Source organism: Halichoeres trimaculatus, unplaced genomic scaffold, assembly GCF_033239565.1.
Source record: "Halichoeres trimaculatus isolate MK-OKI-2021-1 unplaced genomic scaffold, fHalTri1.1 fHalTri1_scaffold_3, whole genome shotgun sequence".
Classification (NCBI taxonomy): Eukaryota; Metazoa; Chordata; class Actinopteri; order Labriformes; family Labridae; genus Halichoeres; species Halichoeres trimaculatus.
This window is the reverse complement of record NW_027437181.1, coordinates 17668518-17681193: the sequence shown is the minus strand read 5'-3', so window position 1 is coordinate 17681193 and position 12676 is coordinate 17668518. Positions and strand designations below refer to the sequence as shown.

The window sequence follows — 12676 nt, the reverse complement described above, 5'->3', positions numbered from 1 at the left end:
TCATCTCATCTCCTGGCTCTTGTAATGTTATTGAACAAGGAGACAGATAAAGCATTGAGTGGGAGGAAACATCTGTTCCGTCATTGCTTATTAGATAGTCTCTTTGTTCATCAAAGTTTGATGTAAAATATTCAGTTTTGCTGTTTTAAAGGGGGGGAAACAATGCAAATATGTTAATAGGCTGCACCCTGCACCTACTCTGCTTGTCATGTTTGCTTGTGTTGAGGTGGATCTCGTTGCTGGATTGCTGACGTACGTTTGACTTCCAGAACAAGCCTGCAATGTGCCCTGAAATCATTAGCAGGCTGCAGAGGCTGTCTGTGCCCAGGGTGTAAGTTACACTCTCACTATTTTGATCCTTGGTCAGATGACACCCGCTCTTTTGTCAAGTTATGTGTGGAGAATGCTCGAGAGTTGAATACCTCAGCTAAGGCAGTGATACTGAGCTGGCACACAAGCCTCCCAGTGTAACCCTGAGAACACACACACACACACACACACACACACACACACACACACACACACACAGTCTAATACGTATGTGCCCTCCCTCTGTACCCCATCCCATTGTAGAATAGTCTCTGTTTTGCTCTTTTCTGACCATCTTATCCCCACCTTTTCTGACATCTGGCCATGTGAAGTTTGCAGATTACTGCTGTGTGTCTTCATGTTTCTTATAGCAACGTTTCCCAATTCTTGGCGTCACAGCTCAATGACAGATATAGAACCATTAATGGCTTCAGCCTTCTAATGTGTCAGCGTTTAACCATCTCTGTGCCCCTCCAGGAGCAGTCAGAACATTTCCAAGCTGCAGCTGATTTCATCACCCAGTCATTCACATCCAGAACTGAATGAATAAATTGTTTGTTTTGTTTTGTTTTAAACAAATATGATTAATTAATTAATTAAACTTTTTCTTCGTAAGCAGTGATGTCACTAGGGAGACATACCTACAACCAGCATGTGAGCGTCTAAGGACAAACGGGCCTTTGTGCTGCGCTGGCTGTGATTTGTCTCTCACAGACACCCGTTTCCTCCTATCAAGGGGTTCCTGTGCAGCCAGTAAGCCGGGATCACAATGGGAGTTTTGTGCAGCGTGGGTGCAGGGGGACACGCTCAACAGCTGAAACCCGGGAAGATGGCCCCTGGAATGCTCCACAGCAGTTGCTACTGTTGACTAATCGGAATATGAGAAGTAGGGAAGGTGATCTTGAATGCAAAGAATGGCACATTGAAGAAGCAGCTGCTTGTTTTGTCATGTGAATGACCAAGACAGCAGAAAGGGTTCCCGTTTTGAAAGGGGGCAACAAAATCTATATCTTAGCTTGTGTAAAGTGAAACCTGTGTCAGCCCCCCTGGCGTCCTGTGGGGGACATGCCTGTGTTGTGTGAGGGCTCTGTTTTGGAACAGATAGTAAATACATAATTCAGCAGGAGACGACCAGACACTCTTTGCTCCCCGTTTCCTCTCATACTGCCACTCCATTTAGTCCTGGGCTGTGATCTCTGCCTGGCAGAGGAGCAACTTTGCCACCAGAGAGTGAGATGGGGCGGGAGAAGAAAATCATAGGAAGAGGGAAGGGTTCACCAGGATCAGGTAGAAGTTATCCGGATCAGAGAAAGCATCATAAAGCAGTGAAAAAGAAAGTAAGAAAGTGGACAGGAAGGAAGAGGATGGGTAAGTGAGATTAGGAAGTATAGAGGGGCAGGGTGTCTTTTTTTTGTGAAAGTTCACATGTCAGGCTGGCAGGCTGCCCGCGGCATACAGCCGAAAAATCTATTTAACGTCTGCTTCACAGGGTGACAAGAGGGTTGATTGGCAGAGAGCAGAGAGCCGCTTTTGATCATGTGTCCTAACAAGCGATTCCAGCTCATGTCTCTTCAGCCTGAACAGATCTACATTACCTATTCAAACAAAAGTGACAGACCAGAGCACTGCTCCGCTGGGCTGCTGCACCATGCCACAGGCCAAGAGAGAACACACACACACACACACACACACACACTTATGCACACACACGGGTAGGCCCCCACTGACACATACAGTCCATGCTAACACACACACAGAACCACATTGGCTATTTGATCAAATAGATTACTTGCATCAAGTTAAGTAGCTTGCTGACATCATGTAGACAGAATAGAGAAGAGAAAATTAAAGAAGGTGGGGAGACAGAGCACAGAAGAGGTGCTGCTGCTCGACTGATGTTTGGCCTGAGTGTGTGTGTGTCCTGCCAGGAGGGTCCCTGCCTAACGCTGTCCGGTAGGAAGCCGCACTCAGAGGCAGCGCACAGTTATGTGTGAAGACTGCCATGAAAAAATCTGCAACCAAGGCAACTGGATTTCCAGCCCTCATTGCATATGCATAGAGTCAGAGGCTCATGCTCAGATCATTATAACAAAGATTCCTATTAATTAGGTGGGATAAAGCAGAACCAGATGACATGGCAGCTGGGATGAGAGGAGAGGGGAGAAGGGAGGGAGGTAAAAGAGGAGGGAAGAAAACGCTTCAGTCTGTTTGGGGGAGGGAGGGAATGTATTTTATTTTCTATTAATTGATTAAATATAATTTACCTTTAAAGATTCCTTGAAATACTACATTTGGAGTCGATAAATCACAAAGAAATACCTCAAGCACTTGCAACCAGTTTCCTTTTGCATGAGTTTGGAGCCCACAGAGGCTGCAACACTGACAGGGGACAGTGTTAAAACAGAGTCAAGAGTTCATCAGTGCTAATCAGACCACAGGCTTAGAGCAGATCCTATTCTCTTCCAAAGCTTTCACACATCCCTGAATCTCATTACATGGCCTGTTGTAATAGGGGATAATGACCTAGGGCTGCCCACACAATGCTGCCCCCCACCATCACCATCACCACCACCACCTTAACCTACTGCACAGTCATTATACAGTGATAATACACAGCCTCACTAGAAGGATTACACTTATAAATAGAGGAGAGGTGACAAAGGCAGGGGAAGAAGAAAGAAAGGTCTAAAGGATAACACATACAGTACAGATCCCCAGGGGCACTCTATTTTGTGCTGTTTTCTGTCACAAGCAATGGTTAGGTTACCCACTGCTGTTACACAGCCACTCTTCTCCCAGTGAATATCCTTATACCTGAGATTAAAAGAGCTTACAGTTGGGCTGGATGCTGCTATGGCTCCCCTTCTCTAAGCTAATTAGCCATGACTCTGTCAAAGGGCTCCAGGTGTGGAGTATTCTGCTTGAGTACTTTCTGTATCCACTTTGACTGTTTGAGGAAACTGGGATAGTATGGGAGGCCATCACTGTAGCCCTGATATGGTAATTTCTTCTTTTTTCTGCTTTTTTGGTCTTGAGTATTTCTCATGAAATAACCTTAAATTAAAGCTGTTAATTTTATCAGATAACTCTTCACTACCAGTCTAACAGCTGTGTGTGCTGTTCTTTTTACTCTGTGGTTTTTAACAGGGATCAATCATCTACAGTGATTATTCGATGACCAAGCAAATCATAAAAAATAATGTAAAATGGTTAAGAAAGTTTATTTTATCTTAAAACTTCAACACTAAGTGGTAGAATGCAGATTGCGAGTGTAAAAAAAAGTTAACTGACTTCAAAAAGTAACTTTATTTGATTAGTTTCTGTACAGCTGTCGTGTAAACAGTGTGACTAATTAGTCCTAAAAGAAAGCATACCACTCAATAACACAAAGATGACAAAAGATGCATACACAAGTGCATCTGATTCAGATCTTGTGTCTCAGAAAAACCCCTAAAAGCCACCACAGGAAATTTAAAAACTCAATTACCCGTCCTTGTCTTGGGGGCGATCATAAAGGCTCAACACACAAGTATTTGTGTGTTGACTTGCATGGTATTGATTCATACTTTAGTGCATTATATAAAACTGTTCTAATTGCATGTGAATCAAATCAAGGTCACCTTGGCTTTTTTATAATGCTGGCTATTTTTCTTTTCCCTCCTCGTACTTCATACTGACATTTTTAACTCTTGACAAGTGCTGTCCGGAGACCTATCCATAAATAATGCATTTACAATACCTAGTAAATAAACATGGGGCACAATCGTTAGCCCTGCTGGCAACCAGGCCTAATAGAGCTTTTACAGCAAAGGTGACTATTCAGCTAAATGTGCTGCTTGCTGCTGGGAGGACATTTTCATTCATTAGCACAGTCACAAGCACTTAAAGCACTTTAAGGAGCAGGAATGGAGAGGAAGAGTGGAAGGATGGAGAGGGTGAAAGGGTACGAATATATAGAGACAGAAGAATAGAGGAGTGATAACTTGAACATGGAGATGGCCTCTGTTGTTAGGATAAGGCGCCATGGGCAACGAGAGAGTCTGGCTGCTATAATACTTTGATGTTCTGTGATAGAAAAGTGTTTGCTGGAAAGGGGAAAATAAATCCCTCCTTTTTTTATTTTAAGTAGTATTGTCGGCTTACTCCTGCTTATGAATGAAACCACTTTTTTCAGCCTAAATAATTTGGGTTATTTGTAGTTTTACTTAAAAGTTGAGTTTAAACTGAGAAATCAAGAATTTTGCCGTCATCAGTGTATAATAGAGGTTTTAGCTGTATTTGAAAAAAATCAAGCCAATAAAAAATTCTTGCAAGAAACAACTGGAAAGTGTAACTACAATCATCAACAACACCAGTAAATGCATGAATAGAATAATCCACCAATGCTGACATCTTTCTAAGAGTGGTGTCACTTTAAACATTTGAGCAGGGCCCTGTGTGAAAAGTCAACCACATACACCAGTTGTTTCCCCTTTCCACTCGAGGTCATCACGTTCATCCTCAGCCCATCAGGACAATGAACTGTGCTGACCAGACAAGGGAGCCCAGAGAAGAATGGTAGCAGATGGTTCAGAGCCTCAGAGGACCTCGGTGATCCCGAGCAGGCAGGCACCAAAGCAGCAGAATTAGACACAACAGTTGTCATGCTTAGATAAGTGATATATTTAGCTCATCTGTTGCTCGTGTCACATTAGCAACATCATTAAGACAACAAATGCCTCCACCCCGACTGTCTCGTACTTTTTATAATGGGTTAATCCTGCCCTTTTCATTTCACAACTTTTCCTCGTTTCATAAACAAAGACACATGATTGTTATGATTGTGATTTCTCAAAGCCGTCTTTCCTGTGGTAGTTTCTAAGAGTCCCTCTCCTTCCATTTTTACAGTAATCACTGATCATCACCACTAAAGCTTCCTTGAGTGCCCTTGAGAACAGAGTATCTCTCAGTTTCTGCAGATCGAGGACAGCAGACTGAACTTTGTGAGGCTCTTGTCTTCTGCTGTGTTCCCTGCTTGGAAACCAATTTCCTCCAACAAGGGACTTTATTTAGGTGGCGATGATACACAGCACATGAGGCAGACCAAGTCTCTATTATTAACAGGAGATTAAAACAGCTGTATGGCACTCTAAAGCACCCTCTCCTCCCTGCGCTAACATACGGCTCTGGATTTCAAGCTGCACTTGACCATTTAAATTACTGCAACAACCAGCCTTCACCAGCTGGGGCTCATTACCACGACGCTTGCCGCTGCTCCAGAGAGCACTGACTGTCTCGCCCTGAAAAATCAACTCTGAGAAACAAGACACTCATAAAATATTATCTTACCTTCAGGTAAAGCAAAAAGTAACCGCAGAACCACTTGGCTTTTTTTTTCACTAAGTAAAATTTGTCTTGTACAGTGAGGCACCATACATGTTTTTTTTCTCTTGCGCAAATTTATGGTATTAATGTCAGTTTAAGTGCAAAACTACAACTCCAAACAAAAGTACATGCATCCTTTATTTAAGGATCAAGTGATAACTCCCTGAATTTCTCAGTGTTTTCAGTCACAGAAATGTCTGCAAGCAAGTAAGTATTAAAAGTTATAAACTAAAGCCTGTAACTGCATTAATTTGATCTTACGGTTCTGATAAATCTGGATCCCTTTTGTTCATCTTCTTCTTCAAGCTTCTTAAACTTTCTGCTCTTAAATATTTCACCATTTTTTTTCTTAAAATGATGGCACAAATAATCAGCCCCAAAAGTAAGAGGTGACTAAATGATTATCTTGTGAGAGTACTGTTATGTTCTGATACAAAGACCGCTGAACGAACACTTAAAAATAAGAACTGGCAAATTATTTTTAGGCTAACAGAGGTCTAATTTATTCGTCTGATGAAGTGCTTAAGCTAAGAGCTCCCCAGACACTAAATGAGACACATGCATTCCCGAGGGGGTTTAACATTTGATTGGATGTAGTTATATTACTACAGCCCTAATTAAGAAGGGGGATGTGTTTCAGCAGCTCTTTCAAATATTTGTTTTTCCACCATACTCTTGATAGACTGCAGGCTGTGGGAGGGAGAGCTGAGTAGGGTGAAACAGGGTGTGGATAAGACATCGACCCAACAGACTTATCACAGCAGAAGATTTTTGTTATTGTAGGGGAATAAAAGCTTGAAAATTGTAGCAGCAAACTTTGATGAATACCTGTGCTGAGTGAAAAGTGTTCTGCGTAGCAAAATAAGAAGAGGTAATGTTCCTGGCATTCAGTCTGCACTTTGAGTTTTACAGTCAAAGAGTTTTGCTTGGCACAAAGAAAGACCACACTTATGCTGGTGTGCTCTAACACACAGTCTTTGTCATGTTGGATGAGATTCAGAACAAACTGGAAACACAGTAGCATCAGTATTCCCAGGTTGGGTGTGCTCGTGGGAGTATACGGGAGGGAGAAATACAAGAGAAAAGAAGCAGATATTCAGAGACCAGACATATTGAAAGAGAAAGAAAGAAAGCTTAGGAAGATCAGACACAAAGTTGAGGAAAAAGTACACACACTCACACACACACACGCACCCAAGCACACACATGTAGGGAGTCATACCGTCTTGCTCTGTCTTTGTCATCTCCTCCAGCTTCTTCTGCTTCAGCGTGTCCACTACGTCTGCCAGGCTTCCTTTGCGGCGCTCCGGAGTTCCAAACGCTGATCCGCTCAGCAGGTCACTCCGCTCCCGGGCCCCCTCCTCCGGCTTGTGTGGCGAAGTGGAATTGTTCCGGAAGGAGTACAGGGAACATACTTTATTGCTGTCAGACTCCTGTAAGACAAACAGAGGTAGGGGAGGGGGTGGCAACAAGGGATGGGATTTATATTAAATGATGAGTGCGATTCTGTGTTGTGTCAGGGCTCCATTGAGCTTTTGACAGTTTTTCATTCAAATGCAGTGATTGCTGGGTTTCTGCAGCTCAGGGGCGATTTGGCCGTATCAAATGGCTCCTCTCTGGCTTTCACACAGCGGCGTATGTGTCTTCAACAGAGCTGGCTGCGCTGGTAAATGAGACATGACAAGCGAAAAACTGAGATGAAATGATGAGGTACACTTTCATAGGGCATATCCATAATGCGCCCAGGCTTTACTTTTCATCTGCAGAGACTACACAGAGAAACCTCCCAACTGTAATTTCTCAAATTGCTTTTGAGTGTGCATTTGTGTTAGGGTGACTGCTGTGTAATTTGTTCATTTTCTAGTGGAGACCTATTCTCAGCTGAGTGCCTCAGGCCGTCGTAAATCTGTGTCCTGTCTGAAGCTGTTGTTGTTTTTCAGTCCCACCTGTGTATGGTTTAGTATTTAACTAAGGGTCCTGTCTCTGGCTGACTGGCTGAGTGCTCCCTGTGCACAAACAGAGACATGAAGGAAACAGGGGAGAAGAATGAGGGGGAGAGCAAGAGAAGGGAGACTGCTCTGCACATGGGAGAGCACGGTGAACACACAGACCTGCGTCTGACAGAAGGTGGTGTTAATTATGGTTTGTGGAGTCTGAGAAAGCAGAAGGCAGCTAAGCAGCCAGGAGTTTGCAGCCTTTAACGGGGGAACACTTAGCCCTGATTTAAACTTTGGCCTTCATAGTGAAGAGAATAAACATATCATGCATCTGTATCCAACACACCTCTGCAGGAAAAACGAGCTTTAACCAGCTACAGCGTGATAAAATAGTGTTGTAATGTGAGAACAAATGGTAGAAGCATGTCTGGAGTCACTGACAGTCATGTTTAAAAAGCAAAGAATGCAATAAACGGGGCAGGAATGTTGACAGTGCCAAAATATCATCTCTCCACTACATGTGGAGCTGCAGGCAGAGTTACTGTTAGTGTGTAGGGTGGTCTGGTACCAAGTGCCAGGGTGGCACGACCTACTCGCCGGCTCTGCACCTCCCGGCCTGGGTGTTGGATGATTATGCAGCGTGGCAGAGACAGTGGAGGGTGCTTGAGGGGAGTGGAGCAGTGCTGGGTTAATCAGCTGGCATAGGTTCAGGGCACAGCCCACACAGACGCATGGCACAGCAGTGGAGTCAGGTAATCAGCAACGGAAACACACTCATTCCTTTCCCCTTATGCCTTTTCTTCTCTGTCTCTCTTTGCCGTCCTCTGTTCTAACCTCCTCTCTTTTTTTGTTTGCTCACTTTGTCTTCCTCCTCCTTTATTTCATAAACTCTTTTAACGTCTTAATCCTAGCCAAAGAAAAAATTATGCATCAAATTGTGCAGCAGTTTTTTTTATTTTTTTTTATTTTTGGTTTACATTTTATCCCTCAATTCATTTATTCTGTCACCTGTTTTAAAGTTTGCATAACCCTATCATCTTCTTACGACTGTCTCCCTATATTTAATATTTTTAAAAGAAGGAATACTATTTTATTTAATATTGTCATCTAATGAGGCAATTGTTGATTGTCATCCTAATATACATATTTTGTTTGATTAGTTTTATTTTTTTCTAAGCAGCACTTTAAGTTTAAGCATTAAGAGAAAATATTGATTGCCGTTATTTACAAAAACCTGTTAAGTTTTTTTTTTTTTTTTCAAAAATTCAGCTTCACATAATTGTAATCTGCTTAAATCCTGTTAGTGGCACCCCATAATGTGCCATATGAGCATTCCCAAGCATACCTTTGCCTGTCAGTTACCTTCATCAGTCAGGATACTCAGCCCAGCATCATGAGGAGCAGTCTTCTTCTACAGAGGCTATTTGCGTGTGAGTGCGGGTGTGTGTGTTGCACTGCAATGGCGAGGTGTTGAGGCTCTCAGTGGGCGGCTGCACAGCTACTTCAGAGGCCCTCTGGGTCTCTTTACCACAGAACCGTCTGTCACACACGACCACCTGCCTTCCATGTCTATAGCCCACAAGTGCTGTGCTCTTCGTCGCTCCGCTCACATCAAAGCAGCTTTGCACTTAGAATGCACCATGTTTGGGGTCTGGCTGCAGATGTAGCTTACGCCCAACAAGAAAAACAACATACGTGCACAGAAGACAAGTCATGTTTCTTAAATGGCAGCAAGAGCTCAGAAGAGCTCCTGTGCTATGCACAATAAAAGAAGTACAAAGGGCTTAAATTCCTGTTGTTGGTATTGCGATTTTACATGCCATCATTATTGTTGAAGGGAGAGTTTGAGGTCTTTGTTTGACCCAATAAGACTTGATGATTCAGTTTATGGCAAAGCTGGTTATCAAAAGACCCAAAAAGTTTTCAGCATGAGGGAACTGAAGAATATCAACAAAGCTTCTTTGTACAGATCAGAAAGAAAGACAGCCTGCTAACCTTCCATTGTTACAAAGAGAACAGAGAGAGCTCAGGGCACACAGCTTAAACACTCTGTTTTTCTTGGAAAAGAAACTACCCATTCACTTTGGTATTGTGCTTTGCCCTCAAAACTATTTCAAAGTGTTTCCTCTTATTCTTTTCTTACATTGGAAACATCAAATAAAAGTAGAAAATTCAAGTTCAATTTTTTTTTTTGTAAAATTTAGTGAGACTAACTATTCTTGGAAGGTTTGTACTGAAGTGACCTTTTACTTTTCTGTCAGTCTTAAAACTTATTTTTATACCACAGACATAGACAGAGTATCACATTTCAAATACACTATATTGTAATCGGATAAATCTTGTTTTTTTTCTTGTTTCCTGCAAGAAAACAATCAAATGCAAAAAAAATCACTACACTGTCCTAATGTAACTACTATTTTTGCAAAGATGTGTAGTGGAAATGGCTGGTGCAAGCCATTTTCCAGCCTCAGTATGGAATCTTCTGTCTCTCTTAGAAACTTTCAACGTATGTCACATGACAACATGACCCACCATGCGTTGCTGGGCTGACACCAAGCTTTCCCAGTCGCTCTCAGGTGGCACGCTGCTGAGCGGCTGCATTTCATCAGGGTGGGCTTTTCCGTGGAGTAGACTGTGCAGGGGCAGCTGTGGTGTGCCGTGGGCCTCTGCGCTCTCCTCTTTTTCCCAGGACAAGTGCTCCTGACTCATGGCATCGTCCCCGTCAACCACAGCAGCAAAAGGAGACGTGGCTTGTTTGGAAGACATGACTCTGCTGCAGAGAAAGAAAGGATAGAGATAAGACGTCATATGAGGATCTTAAAACACCTATGACATGGAGTGCTCTGTGCTTGAGTGTTTCATGAGCAACTCACAGTTATGTTCATTGTGCATGCCTGGGATTACAAATGGTGCACCTAAGCAGATAATAATAAAGATTCACCTGACTGTGGCCTGTCGTTTCTATGGAGTTAAAGCAGTTGAAGGGGTTCTCTAATCCTGTGTTTTATGTGGATGGATGGCTTGATCTGGAGCTGGATCTTTGCCTGCTTGGGTCCTGGCCCAAACCCTAACACACTTAGTCAGGCAGTAGGTCAGCCAGGCAGCAGGACGACTATCACAACTAGCTTCATTTCAGCAGGAAATAGTTCTTTTCCTTTTTTCTTTTGTTGAAATACTTTTCTTTTTAATTCTGGTCTACATAAATAATATTCTTTGTTTTTCATACTGATCTGCTCAAATCATTAAGCATCTCCTATTCAACACGTTTTTTTTCCCTGCTTGGATGTCAACACAAAAAACACTCATCTTCTATTGTATTCACTATTCAGCTATAGAAGTAATTAACATCTTGATGTGAAAGTGTCTTTTTAGACCAACAGATCCTACTTGAGCTGTTTAAAATCAAAAGCTATTAGCGGAGGACTAAATTTAAAAATGTGTTACATGCTTTCATGAATATTACAGTGAAAAGAACACTTAACATTTTAGATGCAAAGAAAACTCATGTTAATCCCACTTTCATTTTATTTTCTTAACAACTTTTTTTTTTTTTTAATGCAGAATTTTCTCCTTTTTCCCTCACTATTAATGAGGCCACACTTGTGTCACGTGCTGCAATGAATGAAATTAAACACTGTGCCAGGAAATCTCATTATACATTTAATATTGAATTAAAAATGATAATATGGCCTTCCTGCTGACGCGAAGTGGAGGAGCAGGAGTGTATTTAACTCCTAATTGGCTTTACCCTGAGCCGTTGTTCTGCTTTCTCTTTCTTACATACGGGACATTGAGTTTTCAGGCTTAATGTGATGACTTTATCTTCTTTAGATGTGTTTTTTATTTTATTTTATTTTTTTGCCTCTGTGCATGAAAGAGACAGCAGCAGGGTGTTAGGGTATGAATCTGTATTTGTATGTGACAAAATGCTAAGGGTATTTCTTGTTGTACAGCTGATCACTGGTCACCTATCTCCTGCTTGATCCACAGGGGTCAGTGTGACAGCGCTTTAGTTTGCCTGGGGGGGGGGTATGAGAGGTGGGGGTGGGGGGTGTCAAGGTTGGGCAGGCTGTGGTGCGATGTTGGCCTTGTGCTGTCTGCTCAGAGTCAGGCACACACAGATAGAGGAGGGTATGATCCATTTAAAGATGGCTTTTCAGAGCAAGGTTTTTGGTTTTAATTCAAGTGAGTCTTTCTAAATGAGGAGCCTCGCTTTCAAGAGACACAGTTTTGAATTTTGTTAGCTATTGAGGTAAAATCATGCCAACAGCAGTGCTTAAAAGCAAGCTGTAAAGAAATTAGCAGGACACAAATCAAAATATTTTGCTGTTATACTTTCAGTGCATTTAAAGTTCCAGTAAAATAAGTCGAAAGTTTCTAGTCTTGATTCAGGATGGTCTGTCGTCCAGATTACAGATCCTCTTTATACTTTTATCAAACATGGAGCTCAGAGAAAATAAATTTGTTTTCACCTTCCAAATTGTCCTTTCACACACACACACACACACACACACACACACACACACACACACACACACACACACACACACACACACACACACACACACACACTCAGATAACCTGTGCAGTGAAGGAGGACCTTAACAATGGCTTAAAGTTTATCTCATGTGTCTAAACAGCTGCACAAACAAACTCTGAGTCCAGTGGAAGGCAGAGCAGGAGTGAGAAACGTGTGTGTGCCTGTCTGTCTCTCCTTTTGTCAGTCATCATCTGTGCCTTGGTTGTCGTCTGTGTGTGGTAGGACTAAGCCCTCAATTTTAATCAGCCTTTAAATTGTTTCCTGTAATTATATCAAAGAGAAGACGATCCAAAAAGTGGGCAGTGTTAATCGAAAAGCAAAAGTCAGAGCAAAGTTCAGAACATGAATATAATGGGGACAGTGTGTGTGTGTGTGTGTGTGTGTGTGTGTGTGTGTTTGTGTGTGTGTGTGTGTGTGTGTGTAAGGCATGTAGATTCTGATATATTTTTTATTCATGCCCCCAAAAAGCCAGAGCCTGCAGCGCAACAAGCACCTCATCCTCAATGGAGTGTGAGAGTGAAACAAA

The 12676-nt window shown here is 42.4% G+C and overlaps 1 protein-coding gene across 9 annotated transcripts in view; it reads right to left on the bottom strand.

The window, feature by feature from the left end:
- Positions 1-12676, bottom strand: part of sox6 (SRY-box transcription factor 6) — a 133496-nt gene that overhangs the window by 74899 nt on the left and 45921 nt on the right. For all 9 annotated transcript variants that reach the window (XM_074666843.1, XM_074666847.1, XM_074666844.1 and 6 more), the window contains 2 exons: positions 10143-10383; positions 6896-7106 (listed from right to left, as the gene is read on the bottom strand). In XM_074666843.1, coding sequence (XP_074522944.1) covers positions 6896-7106; positions 10143-10383 — 452 coding nt within the window. The remainder of the gene's footprint in view (positions 1-6895; positions 7107-10142; positions 10384-12676) is intronic.